The 22,527-nt window shown below is 55.2% G+C and overlaps 1 protein-coding gene across 2 annotated transcripts; it reads left to right on the top strand.

Annotated features, from left to right (window-relative positions):
- Positions 1–339: 339 nt before the first annotated feature.
- On the top strand, positions 340–22,476 carry SLC12A4 (solute carrier family 12 member 4). Of its 2 annotated transcripts, none has more exons than XM_081030708.1 (24): positions 340–540; positions 5,359–5,453; positions 6,906–7,037; positions 10,927–11,073; positions 11,149–11,203; positions 12,890–13,020; positions 14,559–14,800; positions 14,942–15,156; positions 15,700–15,864; positions 15,943–16,041; positions 16,338–16,395; positions 16,734–16,908; positions 17,318–17,436; positions 18,857–18,955; positions 19,155–19,274; positions 19,474–19,578; positions 19,838–20,006; positions 20,216–20,411; positions 20,524–20,693; positions 20,783–20,914; positions 20,990–21,097; positions 21,289–21,476; positions 21,585–21,718; positions 21,876–22,476. In XM_081030708.1, the coding sequence occupies exons 1-24, from the start codon at positions 351–353 to the stop codon at positions 21,965–21,967; spliced, it is 3,336 nt and encodes a 1,111-aa protein (XP_080886834.1). In that variant the 5' UTR covers positions 340–350; the 3' UTR covers positions 21,968–22,476. The 2 variants fall into 2 exon arrangements, with proteins under 2 accessions (XP_080886834.1, XP_080886835.1); XM_081030709.1 differs by lacking the exon at positions 340–540 and adding an exon at positions 2,113–2,197.
- The last annotated feature ends 51 nt before the right edge of the window (positions 22,477–22,527 follow it).

Here is a 22,527-nt window from a genome sequence, read left to right as displayed (position 1 = left end):
CAGGAGTGGGAGGGCCTCTGTGGTCCTGGCCCGGGCCCTGCTGACCCTTCTCCGTCCCAAATGTCGCATTTACTAGGCACAGAGCACAGAGCCACTGCACCGCAAGAGGTGGAAGCGCATTTCCTCATTATACAAGTACCGCATCTGGGGCACAGAGGGTGGCCCCTCACCCAAAGTCACACGGGAATGTGGCCCTCCCCAGGGTTTGGAGCCGCTAATAGTACTCCCTCCAGAGGGGCTTCACTCCTCCGAAGCCCCCTCGGGGAGGAGCCGGCCCGAGTCCCTCCTGCTCCCCGCCTCCGAGGGGCGGCCCGGGGGACGAACGGAGGAAGTGAGCGCAGCGGGGAGGAATGCGGGCGGGCGGGGCGCGCCGGCCCGGGACAGCGGAGACAGCCGGGCCAGTGGCTGGGGCAGCGGTGCGTGCGATGCCTCACTTCACCGTGGTGCCGGTGGACGGACCGCGGCGCGGCGACTATGACAACCTCGAGGGGCTCAGTTGGGTGGACTACGGGGAGCGCGCCGAGCGGGAAGACTCAGACGGTGAGGGCGCGCCTGGAGGGGGCCTTGGCGGGGACAGGGAAGCCGGCCACGCGGGGTCCACGCTCACAGACACCTGGCCCGTGCGTGCACACGTCGATGCGGGCCCAACTTTTCTTAGCCTGAGCCGCCGCCACCACTCCCTCGCCCCGCGTGCGCAGACACGATCTTTCCGGGCCCCGGCGCCCGCAGTCGGGCCGCCCTCCCAGCTCCAGCTCCTCCCTTGCGGGCCACGGGCGGGGGCTGCAGACGTGGCCGACGAAGGAGGCCAGGCCAGTGGGGCCGCCGGACGCGTGAATAGCAGCAAACTCCCATCTCTGGCGCTTCCCGCCGGGAGCACAGCCGCATCCCAGATCCCCAGCCCCTTTACCTTCTGTGAACCGCCTCCAGCCTCTTCTCGTCTCGCCGACCCATTTGCGCCTCTGCCCCTGAGAATCCCCTCCCCTCCCCCATCCTTGTGCCTCCCTGCGCTCGGGCTGGCAGGAGAGAAGGGTGTGCCTGCCTGAGGGGGTCTATGAGTGCACTTGTGTGGATCTCTGCTGAGATCTGTTTAGGTACCATGGGCATCTGGGGAGCACTACCACGGAACCAGGCTTGTCTAAGGGCTTTATGTGAATTAACTTGCTTAATCCTCCCAATTTCCCCCATGAGATAGGTCCTATTACTCACACTTAGGAAGGAGTGAACTGAGACAGGAAGCTATTGTATAATTTGCCCAGGAGATTCAAACCCAGGATTGGAGCCTCCAGTGCCCTAACTGTTAGCATAGGTGTTAGAACTGGGCCTAGAAGTAAGCTCCTCGTCCCTTCTCTCAGGTGCCTGCTTCTTCCCACCCCCCTTTCTCCATCCAGGTGGCTGTCCTTGCCAGGGCCCACTCTTGGAGTGCTGAAAACCTGCATGTGTATGTGTAGTGGCATATGCATGTGTAATTGTGCCTGTGCAAGTGTGTAAGTAGGGTATCACAAGGTGAAGGTGGGGTCAGAATAGCACATTCTCATAGCCACTTTTCTGTAGGGGTGTCAGTGATAAGGACGATAGTCTGACTGATGCCAAATGCCTGTGTCTGTCTGACCGTGATGGAGATATGCAGGGAACATGTGTGTTGGTGGCGTGTGTGAAGTGATGCCCTCTTGACCTAGTTCTGATCTGTCTGTGATGGTGACATGACTGAGGTGATCCATACCTGATTGGGTGATGCCTATATGTGTGTCATCTGACTGCTGTGTGGGGAGTTGGCACAGGCCAGTGGCATAGGCTACTGGACGTCATGGAGATTTTACAGGCTTGACAGCCATGTTCATGCAAGCTCCTCAGCCCTCACCTCTGGTGCCCTCACCTGCTCCTAGCCTTGTTCCAATGGTCAGAGCAGGAGCCAACATCCCTGCTCCATTAGCCCTGGGAGGCTTTCTCTCCCAAAGTCTGGGCTGGACTGCATCCCTAGGAGCAGCCTGGGCCAGTGGGCAGACACAGCTGAGCCTAGCCTCTGGCCACGCCTTGGCCTCTCACAGGGTGATTGGAGGGACCTGGAGTCACACTGGCTGAGTCTTGCCAGGTCTCTCCAGCCTGGGCCAGCTCCTCCCACTATCCCCCGCTCCTCCTCTTACTCCTTCTCAGCCAGACCTTGGTTGTGTTTGCGGTATGGGGGACACTCTGCATCCTGGTGAGTGATTATGGTCCTTCTTGGTGGGAATTGCAAAGGGTTGGGGGCACCAAGACCTCAGGTCCACCTCACGGGATACCTCCAGCCTGGTCCCTGAATCTCTCAAGGCCCACACCTCTGCTCCAAGGGGTGTAGAGGTTCCAGAGGGGTACCCCTGGCAGATGCCTATGAGCACAGGAATCAGGCAGGAGTGTCACCTGGATACCCACCTGCAGCTGGAGCCAGGAACACACATAACGTGCATTTCACAGGCAGTGCCCCAGGCCCAGGCCATGCTCTGGTTCACCGGGGGTTTCAGGTGGTATCTGAGCAGCTTCGGCCTGGCAGGCATGCCCAGACCTGCACTGGAATTTTTGGAATAGCTGAGGGCAGTACACCCAGACACTGCTTAGAGCCCCATATTCCCACAATCCCATGGTAGCTGACCTTATACCTACTGGGTGTCTGGCACCAGATTGTCCCTTTTCTGATGCATCTGGGGAGTTAGAAGAGTAGGTATTATATTACTATCTCTACTTCATAGAAGAGGAAATCAAGGCAGCACAGAGAGGGTAAGAAAGTTGCCCTGGATCATAGAGAGGGAGGGTCAGGAATCCAGGCCAGGCTGCCAACCATCAGAGCACCAAGAGCCTTGGGTATGTGCACCCTGGCCAAATCGCAAACCCCAGACACTCTTCTCTAGTTAAAGGCTTGTACTGAAGCCTAGGGTGCACCCTGGGATGGCCTGGGACCTAGAATAGGAGTAGGGAACCTGCAGCTCAGCTCCTACCTGGCTCTAATGGATTCTGGGACCCAGGTTTGGCCCTTCTCACTGGGTAACCTTGCCTCTGAATCTCTCTGAGCCTTCCTTTCCTTGTTAAAAAAAGGTGGGAAATGGTATCTACTGCAAGGTTACTCTGAGGACTAGAGGCAACGCTTGGAAGGGCTTTGAGCTCTTCTGGAGTCATGGCTGAAGGGACAAGGGACCCACTAAGTCTTGGAGGACCATCCACAGCCAGTTTGGGAGAACTGCTCTGTGCCCAGCTCTGCATTTTCTGGATACCAGTGCAGTCTCCTCAGAGAGACATGGCAGCAATGGTGGGGCAGGCTGAAATGCATGAGGTTAGAATAATTTATTTCCAATTTACTTCATAAAAAGATCTGAAGAGATATGCCCCGCCCCTCCTGGCAGGTTCCACCCCTTGGTACTTCCCCCAAGGATTGTTACTATCAGAAAGACCAGAACCATACAAAGGAATGGGACAAGGACTCTGAGATGAGGTAGATGGTGACTGCATCTAAGGAAAAATTTAACTTGAAGATTCCTGACAGCCAAGGCAGAAAGGGAAATATTATGAGCTCCATAGCTGCCATCTTCTGACAAAATGAAGCATCTGATTTATTCAGGGGAGACACTTTTTTTGTCATAAAAATCCAAGAGTACATTTCAGGGGCTTCTCACTGCAGGGCCGTCACTGTAATGGGTGGTGTTACTGGGTTTTCAGACTTTTCTTATGGCTCCTTATCCTGATCCCAAACAAGCATCAAGTGCATAGCAGATGTCACAGGGCATCTGAGGAGCAATGTGACCCCACGAGGCTTTAACATGGCTCAGTGGGCTAGCGTGACCTCCTGTTGCCCTTGTCAACTGTGCTGTTGGCATTGACCTACACACAGTCGTTTAGCTCATGGGAGTCAGCTGCTTGGCTCACTTAGCTAGTCCAGGTTCCTAGTTGAGGTGATGTACCACTTTCACATGCTGTACGAAGGAAGACCGTACTTTGCCCCAGAAATTGTCATCAGCACACTTTACCTGTCAATCTCCTTGGGTAATAGAGAATTCACAGTGCAGCACCTACTGAGTGATTCTTGGCTCCAGAGAAGGCAAGTGAAGTCTCATACTGATGGCAAGAGGATGTATCAGATGATGACGAATGCATCCTTACCTACAAACAAGAGAAATGCCAAACCAGAGAAGGTTGGCAGGTAGCTCTTACAAAGCCAGTGCACACCCCCACTAGTCTCGGTCCATGATGATACTTCTGTTGCCACCTCCATCACCAGACACCAGGCAGTCCAGCACTGCTGCCACAGTCATCCCATCCAACACCAATCTGGATTCTTTGAACCAAGATGTCAGCTTCCCATTTGCTGTGAGGCCTCTAGCCACTGACAGCTGCCAGACTGTCGGCGCAGGAAAAACAAACAAACAAATAAAAACAGTGACTAGAAAAGGAGTACTTGGTATTTTCTGTCTGCTTGATGAAAAGATGGGAGTGTCACCCACCGAAACTCACAAGGGATAAAGTTTGGAAAACAGGGCAGAGTGTGAATGCTGGGCAGCCAGAAAAAACAGCCGGGCTTTGAGAAGTGAGGCAGGCATTAAAAAAGGGAGGGAGGGAGGGAGGGAGGGAGGAAAAAAGTTCATCTGGCTCCTTTCTGCGAGATTTCCTTGGAGCTGAGGCACTATCTCGCCATTCTGGGGTAGGTTAACACTGGTATCGGCCACGCACCTAATTTGGGCAAGTGGCCGGGATCTGGGGACAGGGAGGCCAGTAAGCAGCTCCTGCCAGTAGTTCCTGCTCAGTTCAACACCCACCTGGCCTGGCTTTCCTAGATGACCCTAGATAGCTCTTGCACCCACTTCCGCTCTTTGGGCAACTTCCGGCTTGTGGCTCTTCCCAGCATGCCCCGAGCTGCCCTCCAGGATGCCCCCGCGCGGTGCATGGTGGGATAGCTTGCAGGCTGCCTTTGACGATGGCGGCAAAAGGTGCCCTGTGTGGCTTCATCTACCTGGAGGGCAGCGCCCGGGCAGGCCCTGAGGACACGGAGGCCTCGGTGCCTGACACACTGGGTATTCCAGATGGGCCAGGAAATAGGATTGGGGGTTAGAGGCCAGGCCAACTTCAGGCCACGCCCCTCCTAGCAGGCTCCGCCCCTTGGCGTTAACACGTGTGTGAGCTAGCGTGTCTGTGGCCCTCTGCTAAATGAGGTGCTGGGTTTTGGTTATTGGCCACTCTGCCAATTCTGACCCTTCAAGGAGACTGGCCCACCCTGGTAACACTGACCTCCACAGTGCTCCACAGAGATGACGTTCTGTGGGCCGGCCTGCTGGGGAGCAGTGCAGGTTGGGGGCTCAGGAGGCAGCCCCTGACTGGGATTCTGTCCCTTTCTCTCCACAGGACATGGCAACCACAAAGAGAGCAGCCCTTTCCTTTGTCCCTTGGAGGCTTCCAGAGGAAATGAATACTATGACCGGAACCTGGCACTGTTTGAGGTAGCTGATGAGCAATTCTGGGCTGCAGGTGTGGCAGGCAGGCAGGGGCCTGTCAGGATCCAAGCCTTAGCTAAGCAGGCAGGCTGGACAATTGTGCCTCCTTATGTCTCGGCTCCTCCTCCAGTCTCCCCTTGTCCGTCTGGGCCCGCTGGCAGTCAGGCCGTGGTTCCCTTGGCCGTTTAAACTAAAACTGCTTTCCCAGAGGCCGCTCACAACCCCACCCCATTACCACCGTTAGGGTTATTTGCCTTTGACTTCCATGCAGATCCTCGGCAAAGTGACCACCTCTCAGGCTTTCCTTTCTTCCCTCCACTCCTAGGATTTCTCACAGTCCGTTATTATTCTTTCCTCTCCAATGAACTCTTCCTTGTCCTTCCTGGTTGGTTCTTCCGACCCTGCCCATCTTAAGTTCACTGAGGCCTGGTCCTTCTCCCTGGATACGCCCCCTTTATCCACATCTGCACCTCAGTGGACACCTCTCTGGAAACATTCCTAATTTTGTGCCTCTGAACTTGAATTTCAGTCTTCTCAGACTCAAGCTCAGAAGTTGGATTTGGATTTAGAGCACAGTTTAGGCCCCTAAACTCTGACCCCACACATTCAGCTGCCCCATGGAAATCTCATAGGTTCTTCAATCGCCATGTGCCCCCCAAAGACCCGCATCTTCACTTCTCACTCCAAACCAGCTTCTCCTTGTGCGTGGGATTAGAAGGGCAACAGGCAGGTGGAGGCATGGTGCTAGGGAAGCCACAGGAGCAGGGAAATCCTAGACCCCGGTGGGGGTGGGGGTGGGGGCGCCTGAGCCCTGGGTCCCTGGGAGGCCTCCTGACTTAGAAAAGCAGCACATTTCTGCAGCAAAAGCCTTGTCCCGGCCCTACCTGAGGATGGGCTAGAGAGCCAGGGTCCCACATTGGAGATTGAGGTGGGTTATTCAAAGGGGCCTGGGAGATCATCCAGGAAGATCAGGGTTTGAGCAAATTAGAGAGACTTGTCCCAGACAACCCTCTTTTGACTTCCTTGGTTCCCTGAGGTGACTAGGGGTAGCTTTTTTGTGGAATTGTTGAGGGAAGATGTGAGTCCCAGAGACCTACTCTTAGCTGGGAGGTGGCCACACAGAACAAACAGGTGAAGTGTGCCATTCGCCTGTCTGCCAGCTATGCCCTGCCCTGCCCTCTCCCTTGAGGCAGGTAGTTTTCACAAATGGGCTGGTCATGACTGTAGCTAAGGTGGGGCAGAGAGAAGAGCAGTTGCGGAGCTGCGCCTTTGAGTGCTGCATGCTGGGGTGTGGCGCCCATACCTGCCCAGATGGCTGGCTTGGGCTTCCCCAGGCAAGAGCTGGGCTCAGGCCCAGGCCTGCCTCAGGGCTTGGCAAGGGGCCAGAGGCCAGGCCAATGGCTACACATAGGTGCTGGCTGGGCCCGTTGCCAGACTGCCTTGTGGCTCTGTTTACAGGAAGAGCTGGACATCCGCCCAAAGGTATCTTCTCTTCTTGGCAAGCTCGTCAGCTACACTAACCTCACACAGGGTGCCAAGGAGCACGAGGAGGCTGAAAATGGGGACGGCACCCGCCGGAGAGCAGCCAAGGTAAGCTAGTCAAGGGCAGCAGAGGGGCCCCGCCCTGGGAAGACAGACTCAACACCATGGAATTGGCGATTTCTCCACATGGTTATAAGCATCCCGGGGGAAGTGGATGCCAGGTGTGGTGAGCATGGAGGATGGACACTCATTGCCTTGGCTTCAAGGAGGCTTCAAGGGGTGGGCTGAGGAGGACCCCCTCAGGGGCAGAGGGCTAGAGGGGGCAGAGGGCGAGGGATACCCTCAGAAATGACAGGGAGAGCAACAGCTGCCTTTACTCAGCCCTCCCTGTGTGTGAGCCGTAGTGCTAAGCAGTGAGCTGGGTTCTTGCAGGCTATCTCACAACAAAGCTGTGAGGCAGCTTCTGTTATCATCCCCATTTTCAGAGGAGGAAACTGAGTAACTTGCCTATGACGGCTCAGCTAGACAAGATCAATGCGTAACACTTGGAGATGGGTTTGTGGATTTGCTGTGAGATACGACGATGTAGAAGGCCAGATCCCTGCCATCCCATTAAGAGGACTAAGGGAGGTGCCTTTGGAACCAGGAACGTGGTTGTCCCTTGGGGCTGTGTGACCTAGTGCAAGTAACCAAACCCTTCTACCCCTCACTGTGTTGGCTCCACTGGCAGACCCCTCCAGTAGCCCTTGGGTTCCTTGAGCTCCTGGGTAGGGAGGTGATAGGACCATCATACTGCCCCAGGGGCCGTCCTGGTCCCCTCTCTGGTCGCGGTCCAGGCCTCTGGCCTTTCGGCCCTCCTCTCTCTTCAGGATGATTGTGCACATCTCTGCTTAGCTCCCTGGTGTGAGGGGGCTCAGTTTAACTGAGGGCTGGGGCCAAGGAGCCCTCCCTCTCCTCTTCCTGACTCCTTGAGGTTTGGGAAGCAGCTGTGATTTGGAGGGTGCTTGGGTCTGGCACTGGCTATAGAATTCTTACTGGATGTCAGAGCAGGCAGAAAGAGCTGTTGGTTGGAATAAGCTGGGTCCCCAGCCTCAGACCTGCTCGTGAGTTTGGGGCCTTCCTGGGTGGGCCAAGGAAAGAGGGTAGACCAGGCTGATGTGCATTCCTCACCTTGCCTCTCAGGGAGGCAAGTCAGCCCAGAGGGGCCAGCCGAGATCTTGAGGTCACACAAGATCTGCTGGTTGTGGTTTTGCTGGCATTTTCTGGACAGATAGCAGAGAACCCTGACTCTCTCAGGCTTCCCAGTCCCTCAGGCTGTTCAGCTCTGCAGAGAGGGTCTCAGCCTCTGAGTGTTGTCCGCAGTGGGTGGTAGGAACCTTGGGTAGGTGCCTCTTCCCTGTCCCTTCAGGCCAAGTCCAAGTTGCTGGTGGCTGGGAGTAAAAAGGTCCCTAAGAAAGGCTTGTGTACATCTCAACAAGCGTTGGAAGGAAGCCTGGGATGGTGAAGGGCCATGTTTCCTTAGCCTTCCGAGGAGCCTGTGAGGATGCTGGGATCCAGCCGTAGCTTACCTGTTCAGCTCACCTGGCCTGAGAGTAAGAATATGGGAGTGTCCCAGCTCCAGTGGTTTTTCCATGGAACAAGGAAGTGCCTGGTCAAGTCCACCGTCAGTAGGAAGCTAGGGAACTGGAGCCACTAAGCTATGGTCCTCACGTAGAGCAGGTCTGAGCGGGGCCTCAGAAAAGTAAGGCTTAACGCAGGAAGGGTGGGCCTCCAGGCAGACCATGCCAAGGCCCAAAGCAGCTTCTCCATAGCAGCCACTCCGGCTCTGGCCTGGTGACCTTCTGAGGCTGCCAGAGGTTATTTGGAGATGCAGAAAGCATTTCCGGCCCTGCCCTTTCCCACACTGCCCTTTTTCCAGAGTGACTCAGCTTAGAATTGGGGTGGAGCTTGGAACTGCCACTATCCAGTGGGTGGTCCAGGGCCTCTGAAAAGGGCTCAGACAGAGCCCAGATGAGGTATATCTGTCACTTATACCATGCAGGACAGTTTGAGGGACCATTCGTTCTTTCTTGGGCTCTTCTGAGGTCCCTTAGGCTGCACACAGATCCTGCCCCAGGCCTGGACCCATCAGAAGAGTTCCTGTCCACAAAGTTCTCTCTCTCACCCCATCTCCAGGACAGCAGGCTTTGCTGTAGCTCTGGTGACTGCACTTGTAAGGCCTCAGTTCTTCAGGAAGGCACCCGCCCTGCCTCTGTGTTTCACCTTCTGCCGTGGCCTCTAGCTGGCTCCTACTCTGCCCTGAGATAGTTGAAAAATCCTGCCTGGATGTGCCCCTTAGACCTTCCTCACCTTCCTTTCAACCTTGAGTCTCTATTCTCTATGCAGGATATTCCCAACAGATTATCCTAGGCGTCTTCCAAGGTACCACTCACTGGGCTCAGGCACACCTTTTGGGTACCTGCAGGGCCTGATGGTGATACAACAGCGAACAATCCATGTCTATCCCAATATGAACGAGACATTCGAGTGAACAGTTACTATGACCTCTAGTGACCATGTGAGGAAAGGGGGGGATGCAAGAGGAAGTGCCAACTCCACCTAAGGCAACCCAGAGGAACTTCCTGGAAGAGGCTATACAGTGAAGCCTCCTGCCTGTTTTTTTTTTTTAAGATTTTATTGAGGAAGGGGAACAGGACTTTATTGGGGAACAGTGTGTATTTCCAGGACTTTTTTCCAAGTCAAGTTGTTGTCCTTTTAATTAGTTGTGGAGGGTGCCGTTCAGCTTCAAGTTGTCGTCCTTTCAGTCTTAGTTGTGGAGGGCGCAGCTCAGCTCCAGGTCCAGTTGCCGTTGCTAGTTGCAGGGGGCGCAGCCCACCATCCCTTGCAGGAGTCGAACCGGCAACCTTATGGTTGAGAGGACGCACTCCAACCAACTGAGCCATCTGGGAGCTCAGCGGCAGCTCAGCTCAAGGTGCCGTGTTCAATCTTAGTTGCAGGGGGTGCAGCCCACCATCCCTTGCTTGAGGAGTTGAACCGGCAGCCTTGTGGTTGAGAGCCCACTGGCCCATGTGGGAATCAAACCGGCAGCCTTCGGAGTTAGGAGCACGGAGCTTCAACCGCCTGAGCCACCGGGCCGGCCCCGCTCCTGCCTGTTTTAACTGAAGAGCAATATGCCAAGTGGTGAGGCAGGGCTGACCTTCCCAGGCAGGATCCAGCACATGTCCTGGTTCAGAGGTTCTGAGGGATCCATATCGTCAAGGGATGAAGCTGATAATGAAGGTGATGGGGCACCCCTGATGGCCCAAGCCTAGAAGTCTGGCCGACACTGGGGATTACAGGATAGACGGTACAGAGGGTTTTCAGCAGGGATGGTGAGACTAAACTTGGTTTTCAGAGACCTGCTTGGGCAGCAGAGTGGGCTGGAGTGTGGAGAGGTAGACAGGCACAGGAGGGCACCATCCAGTTGCCCCAGGTGTAGTGCCCCAGGTACAAGGGACTAAGGCTGAGACAAGGCAGGCTGATCTAAGGGCAGCTTGAGAGGCAGACCGGACAGGACTTGGTGTCCACTGGACTGAAGTCGGGGATTGGAGGCCAGGGAAAACGTCTTAGATTCTGGCTTTGGTGACGTGGTGCCTGCTGGATGAGAAGGTGCGGATCCAAGACAGACTTCTCTTTCCAGAATTTTAACAGAAGAGAGAAAGGAAAGGGGGCAGTACTTTGAGGGGGAGGTGAGATTCTAAAGCTCACACATGGCATTTTGAAAAGAGTCAGGTTGTATACCTTCCCAGTCCCAAACTGTCTTCATATATGAAAGTCAACATAGAATCCAGTTGTCACCCCACCCCTGCACTCCCCGGACTGCTCCCCTCAGGATGCCCCTCTCCAACCTGATCTCTGTAGGAATCCTGGGGACTGCTAAATGACTGGAGCTGGCCTTCCATGGTGCACCTGCACCCCTCTGATGCTCTGTGCTTCCCCCACCCCTCCTGCTCTCTAGGCACCCAGCATGGGCACCCTCATGGGGGTGTATCTGCCCTGCCTACAGAATATCTTTGGGGTGATCCTCTTCCTGCGGCTGACCTGGATGGTGGGTACGGCCGGGGTGCTGCAGGCACTGCTCATTGTGCTTATCTGCTGCTGCTGTGTGAGTATCCTGGCTGGGGGAGGGGCCGTGGCTGCCCCCGCAGCTGCGTTACTCACCTAGACCGCCTTCCCACAGACCTTGCTGACAGCCATCTCCATGAGTGCCATCGCCACCAATGGAGTGGTTCCAGGTGGGTGAGGACCACCCCGGGCCTGATGGGGGTGATGGGCTCAGAATCTACCTTGACATACCTTGGAACTATTATTGCCCCCCCCGTCACCAAAGCAGCTCTTTGGTGAGAGTGTAGTGCCTGAATCCATGCTAGTCACCATCACTTAGGAGTATCCTTGCTGGACAGATTTTGAGATTGCTGTTGGGTTATTTTTCTGCGTTTGTTTTTAAATAGGGGTGCAGGGCTGACAAAGAAGGTGATGGGGCACACCTCATGGCCCAAGACAAGGAGTCTGGCCCCCTCATGGATTACGAAATAGCCAGTGCATAGGGTTCTCATCAGGGATGATTAGATTGGACTTGGTTTTCAGAGACCCTGCTTATTTATTAATTCAACCATGTATTTATATCAGGATGGACTCCTTTATGTTATTCTTTGGATCATAATCCAGTATTTTATTATTGATTTTGTTGCTCAAACTATTCCACTTTGGATGTTTAACTACAGGTTGGCTCCTGTGTCTGGATCTGGATGCTTTTTTTTTTCTTTTTAAATAACAGCTTTATTAGTATTAGTATAAAAGTAATGGGGGGGGCATATGCTTACCCAGCATGGGCACCCTCATGGGGGCGTATCTGCCCTGCCAGAGAATATCTTCGGGGTGATCCTCTTCCTGCAGCTGGATACACTTTTAAAAAGAAAATTAAGGTTTTGAAAGTGCCCATAATCCTGAATTCATAACTATTAGCCTTTTGGTACATGGTCTGCTAAAGCATTGATATAATTGTTTTTCCCAAACTGTATGTGTGTGTGTGTGTGTGTGTGTGTGTGTGTGTCTATTTCCCAAATGTTGGAAAAAGTTTATTTGATGTTTTTAGCAGGATTGATAGAGTATTACCTAATTTACATCATTATTTTCCTACTCTTGGGTTCTACTTTTTCACTATTGTAAATATTACTGTCGTAAACAGCCTTGCACACAGATCTCTGTTCATACCCTTGGCAGGTCCATTAGGAGGTGGATTACAGTATGAAACAGATTAACCTTTTTAAAGTTTCTTAACCCCTATTCCCAGATTTTTCATCAGAGAAGTTTAATCAGGAACAGATTCAACCAACAACATGGGATCACTCTTATCTCTTGCACCTCGCTGGCCCTGAAGCCCAGTGTTGACTGTCAGTGTTGCCAGGAGTATTAGACTTTGATGGAAGCAGACTTGGGGCAGGAGGGTCAGCCATGGAGACTCACCTGTCAGGCCCTGTGCTGGGCCCTAGGGAAAAGCCCTGGACCAGACACAGTCCCTGCCCTGGTCTAGAGGAGTCAGACTAACAGACACAGCCCTTGGAAGGAGTGAGGTGTGCTGAGGTCACATGCACGCAGCCAGTGGAGGCTGTGGGGACCAGCCTAAGTGCAGGGAGTTGGTGGGCAGTGGGCCACTTAGGCCCTGCTGCGGACCTAAAACTGCCCTAGCAAAGCAGTCATTTCACTGGCCCGTGCTGGGCATTGGAGTCAGATGGGAGTGGGGTCTGACCCCAGTCTGGCCACTTATTAACCATGTAGGCTTGGGCAAATCTCCCAACCCTGCTCATCTGTAAATAGGGAAATCTGTCCTTGTCCCTCTGGGTCGTTGTGAGGGATTGTCATGGAAGAGACCCCCTTGAAGAAGAATCAGCCTTGACCTGTGTACATGTTCTCTGTTTTAGCTGGGGGCTCCTATTTCATGATCTCCCGCTCGCTGGGGCCAGAATTTGGAGGTGCTGTGGGCCTATGCTTCTACCTGGGAACAACATTTGCAGCAGCCATGTACATCTTGGGGGCCATTGAGATCTTGTTGGTGAGTCAGGCTGAGCCCTGGCCAGCTCTGGTGTTGTCCAAACAGTCCCTTTCCCATAGGCCCAGCGTACTACTCATATTGCCCTCACCTCCAGCCAGGGTCTTGGGCTTACAATGTGGGAGGCCTCCTCTAGAGAGAAAGATCTTTGCTCAGGCCAGTCTCCCCTTCCCTTGCCAGTTTGGGCCAGGCAAGGAAGGGCCTGGCTGCCTTCACCTTGGCCCTAGATGTTCCATCCACCCAGCCCATTTCAGCCTTGGCAGGTGATCTGGGAACTGTGGCATGTAACTCAGTGACAGATCTTGGTGGTGACCAGAGCCTGCTTCCTGGGCACGTGTGGGCTCTGGCCAGGTCTGTCTCCCCAGGCCCCTGATCCGAGGCCCTTCAGATCCACCTCATCCTTTCCCCGAAATCAGGGGGAGCAGCTGCATCACCCTGCCTGGAGGTCAGTGCCGCCTCTGGGAACCCCATGTGGGCTCTGACTCAGCTTCCCTCTCCCCACTGAACTGCCCCAGCTGGTGGGAGAAGAAGTGGCGGGGCCAGGGGGAGCACAGGGTAACAGGTGCCCACCCCTGGGGATCCAGACAATAGATGTTCAGAGCAACTGCCTGGCTATTCCCGCCTCCAGGTCCTCTGCCTGGAGCGTGCACCCAGCTCCTAGACCTTCTGGGAGTTTTTTGTTGTTTTTTATTTTTATATTGCCCACATTTCTACATTTATTATTAGATTTCTTCTGTAAGGAAAGTTTGTCCTTTTCCCATTTCTTTATTCAATCATGTATTTATATAAGTATGGACTCTTGGATATTTATTTTATTCTTGGCTCATAAGCCAGTACTATCATTATTTATTTTGTTGCTCAAACTGTTCTACTTTGGCTATTTAACTATTCAGGTTGACTCCTGTGTCTGAATCCTTTTTAAATAACAGCGTTATTAAGATATACTGTGTTTCACTGAAAATAAGACCTAGCCGGACAATCAGCTCTAATGCGTCTTTTGGAGCAAAAATTAATGTAAGACCCGGTCTTATTTTATTATAATATGAGACTGGGTCTTATATAATATAATGTAATGTAATAGAATAGAATAGAATATATAATACCGGATCTTATATTAATTTTTGCTCCAAAAGACGCATTAGAGCTGATCGTCTGGCTGGGTCTTATTTTCGGGGAAACACGGTAATGCACTTACCATACAATTCACTACGATTTAAAGCATAAAATGTAATGGTATTTAGTATGTTCACAGAATTGTGCAACAATCACCACAATCAATTTTAGAACATTTTCCTCACTCCAAGAAGAAACCCTATACTCATTAGTAGTCACTCTATTCCTCCCAGCCCTAGGAAACCAATAACCTGCTTTCTGTCTTTAATCAGTTACCTCTTCTGGACATTTCGTATAAATGGAATCATACAATATGTGGTCTTTTGTGACTGGCTTTTTCTGGATACAGTTTTAAAAAGAAAACTAAAATGATAGAATTTACTCTCAAATGGGAAAATCGAACCTTCTTTATCTGTCTCTTGTTTCAGACCTACATTGCCCCGCCAGCCGCCATTTTTTACCCAACAGGCGCTCATGACACATCGAGTGCTACCTTGAACAACATGCGAGTGTATGGGACCATTTTTCTGACCTTCATGACCCTGGTGGTGTTTGTTGGTGTCAAGTATGTGAATAAATTTGCCTCGCTCTTCCTGGCCTGTGTGATCATCTCCATCCTGTCCATCTATGCTGGGGGCATCAAGTCTATCTTTGACCCTCCCGTATTTCCGTAAGTAACCTGGGAATACATCCAGGCATTGTACTGACATCCCTCCCAAAGAGATGGCCTCTGAGTCCCAGAGGCTGCAGGGTGGAAACAGGTGAGGGCCTCCAGCTAAGCAGGTGCTGAGACTGCCACGCTCCTCCACAGAGTGTGCATGCTGGGCAACAGGACCCTGTCCCGGGACCAGTTTGACATCTGTGCCAAGACGGCCATGGTGGATAATGAGACAGTGGCCACCCAGCTATGGAGCCTCTTCTGCCACAGCTCCAACCTTACCACTGACACCTGTGACCCCTACTTCCTGCTCAACAATGTGACCGAGATCCCTGGCATCCCTGGGGCAGCTGCTGGTGTGCTCCAGGGTGCGTCCTCCCTCCTGTCCTCCCGCTCCTGACCCTTGAGCTGAGCAGGAGGCAGGGAGTGGGCCTGGAAGGAGAGTAGAGCACAGAGCCATCCTTGTGTGGCCATCTCAGGAATGGGGGGCAGGGCTGGCTGCCTTCCCAGCCCAGCAGTGTCCTCTCAGCCTGGCTCCTGGCAGCTAGGTTTCGGGTGAACAGAGCCTATTTGGCCATTGTCCCATGCCTACAGCAGCCCCCAGATAGTTCTGGCAGCCCCTCTTTCCCCAGTCACCAGCCCTTGATGCTGCCTGGGGTTGTTCTCCCAGGAGCCATAAAGGGCCTCTGTGTAGGAGGCAGGCAGTGGCAAGGCTCTGGCTTCAGCCCCCTTTGCCTGTCAGACTTCTAGCCAGACGGCTCCTTCCCTGTGGCCAGAGCAGCCATCCAGCAGAAGTTCCCCTGCCCCCCAGCCCCCAGAGCCTCTCACCATCTGCAGCCTCTGGCTTCGCTGGCCCAAACTGCCCCTGGGAAGTATGGGGGGCTACAGTGGTGACGCTGATGCCCCCGCAGAGAACCTATGGAGTGCCTACCTGGAGAAGAGCGAGGTGGTCGAGAAGCATGGGCTGCCCTCCACAGATGCCCTTGGCCTGAAGGAGAGCCTGCCCCTGTACGTGGTGGCTGACATTGCCACCTCCTTCACTGTGCTCGTCGGTATCTTCTTCCCCTCCGTGACAGGTGAGCCCCTCTTGCCCAGCCACTCAGCCATGCCTCCTTTCCTGGGGAGCCCCTGAGGGAGTCTTGTTGTTTTTGGAGGCATTATGGCTGGCTCAAACCGCTCCGGAGACCTTCGCGACGCCCAGAAGTCAATCCCAGTGGGGACCATTCTGGCCATTGTTACCACCTCCCTCGTGTGTATCCTTTCCCAGGCTTGGGGGCGAGGGTGGGGGGAGGGTGCAGGAGGCGCTTGCCTATATATAGGTCACCACCTGGCATGTACAGACATACCACATGTGCATACGTGCAGACGCTCATATATATCTTTCCCCTCACGCACGTCACACCCCAGGAGTGTGCACAAAGTGAAACTCTCAGCTGTAAATGCCCTTGCTGAGTCTTCCGGCTAAGGGTAGATCAAGGGGCATGTGGGTCCTGTGCGGGGACTGAGTGGAGTGGCGGTGGAGGCCTCGCTTTCCTTGACACAGCCACAGACTTCAGCAGTGTGGTTCTCTTTGGCGCCTGCATCGAGGGTGTGGTGCTCCGGGACAAGTGAGTGAGCGTGGCCCCTTCCTGTGGCAGTAGACTCCGCTTTTGCCGCTCTAACACCAGCCCCTCTCACACACGTGGTCCCACATGTCCTCAGGCTGCTGGTTGCCACTGGTAGTCTGTACCGTCAGGTGGGTCGGGTCCCACCAGGACTTTTACTTCTGAGAGAAGGATGACATCAGGATCAGGGCTGGGATGAGGAGAAAGGATGAGAGCTGGCGCACTGGCCTTCTCTGCTGAGGAGCCAGAGTTCTGCCCACCATAGCATCCTTCCAGACTCCTCACATCCAGGGGTTGGGGGGCTCCTTGCACGGAGTGTGGTCTGAACCTGGCCCCTGCAGGTACGGTGACGGTGTGAGCAGGAACCTGGTGGTGGGCACATTGGCCTGGCCTTCGCCCTGGGTCATTGTCATCGGCTCCTTCTTCTCAACTTGTGGCGCCGGTCTGCAGAGCCTCACAGGGGCACCACGCCTGTTGCAGGCCATCGCCAAGGACAACATCATCCCCTTCCTCCGGGTGAGCCATTCTGTGCTCCCACAGGGCTGGGTGCTCCCGTCCCCTCACCCTGGGGGAGAATAGTAGGGCACGTGGATGCATTACATCCTGCCGAGGCTCCTAGTGACTCTAGGGCCACATAGCCATCATGGGGAATTGCTGAGCTGTTCTGGCCCTGCCCCTGTCCTGCTGTTGGCAGAGCTGCTTGGGCCCAGAATCCTCATGGCCTATCTATGGCTCAGTCAGAGCAGAGACGCCTGGAGAGGCAGAGGGCAGAGAAACTTGTGGAACCTACTGGCATAGGCATGGGTGCCGTCTAATCCCCAGAGGAGGGACTTGGGGATGATGGAGGCCAGGATGTGGCTTAGAGTTCGGGGGTGATGGGAGTGGCGTCTTCCCTTGCTGACCGCACTGACCCTTGTACATGCAGGTATTTGGCCACGGGAAGGCAAATGGTGAACCAACATGGGCACTCCTCCTCACGGCACTCATCGCTGAGCTGGGCATCCTTATTGCCTCTCTTGACATGGTGGCCCCCATCCTATCCATGTGAGCTGGAGGCCAGGGCAGGGCAGAGGGGTGGTCTTGGGAAAGGCTCCGTGCACCCTCAGCACCCCTCAGCCAGGGGCCCCAGCACCTGCCTGTAACCCTGTTTGGTGTTGAGGGTACAGCTGGGAGACATGTCAGGCTATATGGGAAGATGTTTGACTGGCAGAGCTCATCCTCCCTCTGCACTCAGGAGCGAGCCGGACACTTATGCAGAAGCGTTAAACAGGCCAACAGGTCCAGCCTCCCAGAGCAGGCAGGCAACAGCCCTCTGCTCCCTCCCAGGGCAAGCACCCAGTCCCTAGCGCCTTAAGGAAGCCACCACTGCCCCATCCGTTTTCAAAGTTGTTTGTTTTTAAAGTTCTAGGATCAACTGGCATTTGAGTCTACCAGTGCCTTGCAGGAAGTGATCAGCACATGGCAATTTCTGGGGGGTCTCTGAGGCAGAGCTCTATGGGTGCTGTGTTCTCTTCTGCCAGTGTTGGGGCCCGCTCCATCGCCATACACATTTTGCTGCACTGTCGATGCTCTGTCTTGCTTGTTTATTATGAAAGGACTACCCTTCACTGCCCCACTCAGCCTGTAGGCCTGACAGGCTCCCTTTCCCCCAAAGCAGCGCCCCCAGCCACAGTCAGGCCACAGTAATCTCTTGTCCCCCACGACATGCCTCCGCCTCCTGTTGCCCAGCTCCACCCACACAGTGCACACCTAAAACTATTCTTGCCACAGTGGTCTTGCGTGGTGACCCCTCACTGCCCAAGCCAGACAGTATATCTCAGCCTTTATCATTGGCTCTTCCTGGCAGCCCTGATGGGACTGACTACACCCCCCCATGGGAGTCCCTGCCCCTTGGTATTCTGTCTCTGGGAAGTCCTCTTGCCTTCTTGTCTGCCCTTTTTCTCCGGCCAGCTCAGGGTAGAAGTTGGTGCCTCTCCCCTCAGCCCTCTGCTCCTCAGCGGTCTTCCTGGAGGGTTCACACAGCAGGCCTCAGTCTTTTATATACACATAGTATCCCTCAAGTCTCTCTAATTCAGTGTATTCAAAATGGCCTTGTCGTCTTCTCCCGACCTGCTCCGCCCCACATTCACGACAGCCCCTCATCCAGCTGGTTTCCAGGCCAGGAGCCTGAATGTTGTCTGCCATCTCCAGACCCTGAGCACTCCTCAGCACCGCCTTTTTTCACAGTTGTACACTCGCTGTTCCCCCTGCCTGCTGCCCTTCCCACCTTGCTCTGGCTGTAAACACTTGCCCATCCTCGAAGCCTTAGCTCTGAGGACACCTGTGCAGTAGTCACATCTGCCTTAGGCTTAGAAGTGGTTGCTGTGAGGCTGGGAAGACCTGGCTGAGCCCATGCAGGGCAGGGACATCCGGTACCTGGCTGCCAAGGAGGCTCCTCGGTACCAAGCAGCCCCTTGTGATGCAGGTTCTTTCTGATGTGTTACCTGTTTGTGAACCTGGCCTGTGCTGTGCAGACACTGCTGAGGACTCCCAATTGGCGGCCCCGGTTCAAGTACTATCACTGGTGAGCGCCAGCTGGACCCCTGAGCCAAGTCCTCTGACACAAGAGCTATTCCTCAATAGCCAAGAGCCCTATTCTGGATGGGGTTTGAGTTTCCTGGGTTACGGTTGCTATTGGTGAGAGGTTAGGGGGCTGGGAGGGCTTGGCCTGGGGCCCTACTGCTCTTTCCCTGATTCTGGCCCTTCGCTACTCTCTGGCCTAGGGCACTGTCCTTCCTGGGCATGAGCCTCTGCCTGGCCCTTATGTTTGTCTCCTCCTGGTACTACGCCCTGGTTGCCATGCTCATTGCGGGCATGATCTACAAGTACATTGAATACCAAGGGTGAGTGAGGGGCTGCCACCTGGTCGGGGGTGGTGTGTATGTTGGGTTGGGGAGAACTGAGCCATCCTTTGCTAGCCACCATAGGAGCTGGAGCTGGAGGGCTATGATGCAGGGCCTGGCCCCCCTCTTTCTCACATACATCTGGATGGAATTCCCTGGGAGGGACCAGGGGTTCACCAGTTTATGGTGGCCTCTGTAGGGCTGAGAAGGAATGGGGTGATGGGATCCGAGGCCTGTCTCTGAGTGCTGCCCGCTATGCACTGTTGCGACTAGAGGAGGGGCCTCCTCACACCAAGAACTGGCGGTGAGTTCATACCCAGACTGGCAAAGGCCACTCTAGGTTCTTGGGGTGCTGTGAGGGTGGGAGGGTCAAGAGGTGCTGGCTCTCCCTCCCTGGTCCATGTTTCCTGTCCTGGGGGTACCAAGGGTGCCATCCTGCTTATTGAGCCCTTGACTCTGCTCCCCAAACCTGTGGGGGCCTATGAACTGAGAAGGGAAGAAGAGGGGCTCCCTGGAAACCTTTGGCCCTGGTCTCAGGCTGCCTCCCCATCTGGCCACCGCAGGCCTCAGCTGCTGGTGCTGCTAAAGCTAGACGAGGACCTTCACGTGAAGTACCCACGGCTCCTCACCTTTGCCTCTCAGCTGAAGGCCGGCAAGGGCCTGACCATAGTTGGTTCTGTCATCCAGGGAAACTTCTTGGAGAGCTACGGCGAGGCCCAGGCTGCTGAGCAGGTGCCTGCTGCAGGGGGTGGGGACCTGAGCTGGACCATAGGCTGCGGTCTGCAGCTGGCATGTAGGGGAGGGGCCCAATTCTGACCAGCCAGGTTGACAGCACTGCTGCCACCTGAGAGCTGGAGCAAGGGTGGGTATGGCTGTCCCAACTTGAAAACATGGCCTCTGTGTGTGCTTCTTGTCTTCTGAGCCTGGTGTGTCCCCGACAGACAATCAAGAACATGATGGAGATTGAGAAAGTGAAGGGCTTCTGCCAGGTGGTGGTAGCCAACAAGGTGCGTGAGGGACTGGCCCACCTCATCCAGTCTTGTGGCCTGGGCGGCATGAGGCATAACTCGGTGGTGCTGGGCTGGCCCTATGGCTGGCGACAGAGCGAGGACCCACGTGCCTGGAAGACCTTTATTGGTGCGTGAGGGGCCAGGGCCTGGGCTCAGCCACGGGGAACAGGCTGGGGTTCAAGTGAGGACAGAAGCTGGAGGGCCACAGGCTGGCGGTCAGCAGTGTCCCTCCTCCCCAGACACTGTTCGTTGTACTACGGCGGCCCACCTGGCGCTGCTTGTGCCCAAGAACATCGCCTTCTACCCCAGCAACCATGAGCGCTACCTGGAGGGCCACATCGACGTGTGGTGGATTGTGCATGATGGTGGCATGCTTATGCTTTTGCCCTTCCTGCTGCGCCAGCACAAGGTGGGCCAGGGGGTGGGCCCGGGGTAGAGGCGCTGGGCACTTGGAGGCGTGGGGTGTGACTGAACCACCCACCTGCTCTGTTGCCACAGGTTTGGAGGAAGTGCCGGATGCGCATCTTCACGGTGGCCCAGATGGACGACAACAGCATCCAGATGAAGAAGGACCTGGCCGTCTTCCTGTACCACCTACGCCTTGAGGCGGAGGTGGAGGTGGTGGAGATGGTGAGCCATCTACCCCATTTGGCCCTGTGGATACCCTGCCCACCGTCCAGGCCTCATGGCCCACTGTCTCCCCAGCACAACAGCGACATCTCAGCCTATACGTACGAGCGGACGCTGATGATGGAACAGCGCTCTCAGATGCTGCGGCAGATGCGGCTGACCAAGACTGAGCGGGAGCGAGAAGTCAGTGGCCCTGCTTTAGGGCGGGGGTGGGTGGCTGGCTGAGGCCTTGTGAGACGCCATAAGGTGCGGGCAGCAGAATGACTCACCCCAGCCCCACTGTCAGTGCCCGTGTCCCTGAGGTCGGCTGATCATGGTGCGTCAGCCAGGCCCCCTTTGCTCATGCTGCTGAGGCTACCTCTGATTTTCCACAGGCCCAGCTGGTCAAAGACCGGCATTCAGCCCTGCGGCTGGAAAGCCTGTATTCGGACGAGGAGGATGAGTCTGCAGCAGGGGCTGACAAGATCCAGATGACGTGGACACGGGACAAGTATATGGCAGCTGAGCCCTGGGACCCCAGCCACGCCCCTGACAACTTCCGAGAACTGGTGCATATTAAGCCGTGAGTGCAGCGAAAGCAGACCCAGCCACTTTGGGGCCAGGGGGTGGAGGTGGGATGGGGGCAGAGAAGCTCTGTGGGGGGGCCCATGATCAGCTGCATTCCCTGCAGGGACCAATCCAATGTGCGGCGCATGCACACTGCCGTGAAGCTCAATGAAGTCATTGTGACACGCTCCCACGATGCCCGACTGGTTCTACTGAACATGCCCGGCCCACCCAAGAACAGCGAGGGTGACGAGAACTGTATCCTTCTGTGGAGAGGCAGGCAGTAGGGAGGTGGACAGCGTGCCGTCAGGCTGGATGCCCCTGGGGTTGCCAGGTTACCCCACGTCTTACTGACGGGCCCACTTCCCTGAGTGCCCCGTGGTGCTGGTGCTGCCTCCTTGACCTGATGCCTTAGACATGGAGTTCCTGGAGGTGCTGACCGAAGGCCTCGAGCGGGTGCTGCTGGTGCGTGGTGGTGGCCGTGAAGTCATCACCATCTATTCCTGAGCCGATGCACACTTGTGGCCTAGAGTGGAGGTGTTCAGGGTAACACCCCCTCCCAGCACCCACCTGCCAGCCTTGCTTTGCCCATGCCTGGACCCAGCTTTGCTAGGTCTCTTTGGAGACTGGGTCTGGGCCTGGCAGTGAAGATGGATATGAGGTCCTGCAGGACCCTGAGAAGTTTGGGGACTTTCCCGTCCAGCACCCCAGGAGGCCTGCTCTGGCTGGAGAAGACTGGTCAGGGCTGACATGGGGTTTGAAGGCAGCCAGGCCAGGAGCGCTATTTATTGAATATTTATTGTTTGGATGTCACCATCAGAGAGAAGGGGAAGGGCAACTAGGGAGGGGAGGGAGTCTGACCCAGCCCGCCTGCTGGAAGACCTGGCTCAGGCTACTGTGGGCAGGGACCCCACCAAGCCAAGCCTAATGGAGCCAGCCAGCTGAGGCCTGACTTTTTTCAATAAAACATTGTGTACTTCTGGGCCTCCTGCTGCCCAGGCTCTGTTTCCCCTGGCGCCACGGGAAGAAGGCGGAACTGAACCTAGGCCCAGAGCCGGCTCCCTGAG

The sequence above is a fragment of the Rhinolophus hipposideros genome (assembly GCF_964194185.1).
Source record: "Rhinolophus hipposideros genome assembly, chromosome: 21".
Lineage (NCBI taxonomy): Eukaryota > Metazoa > Chordata > Mammalia > Chiroptera > Rhinolophidae > Rhinolophus > Rhinolophus hipposideros.
Note: the sequence above shows the minus strand (reverse complement) of the source record. Positions and strands in the feature narration are given on the sequence as shown.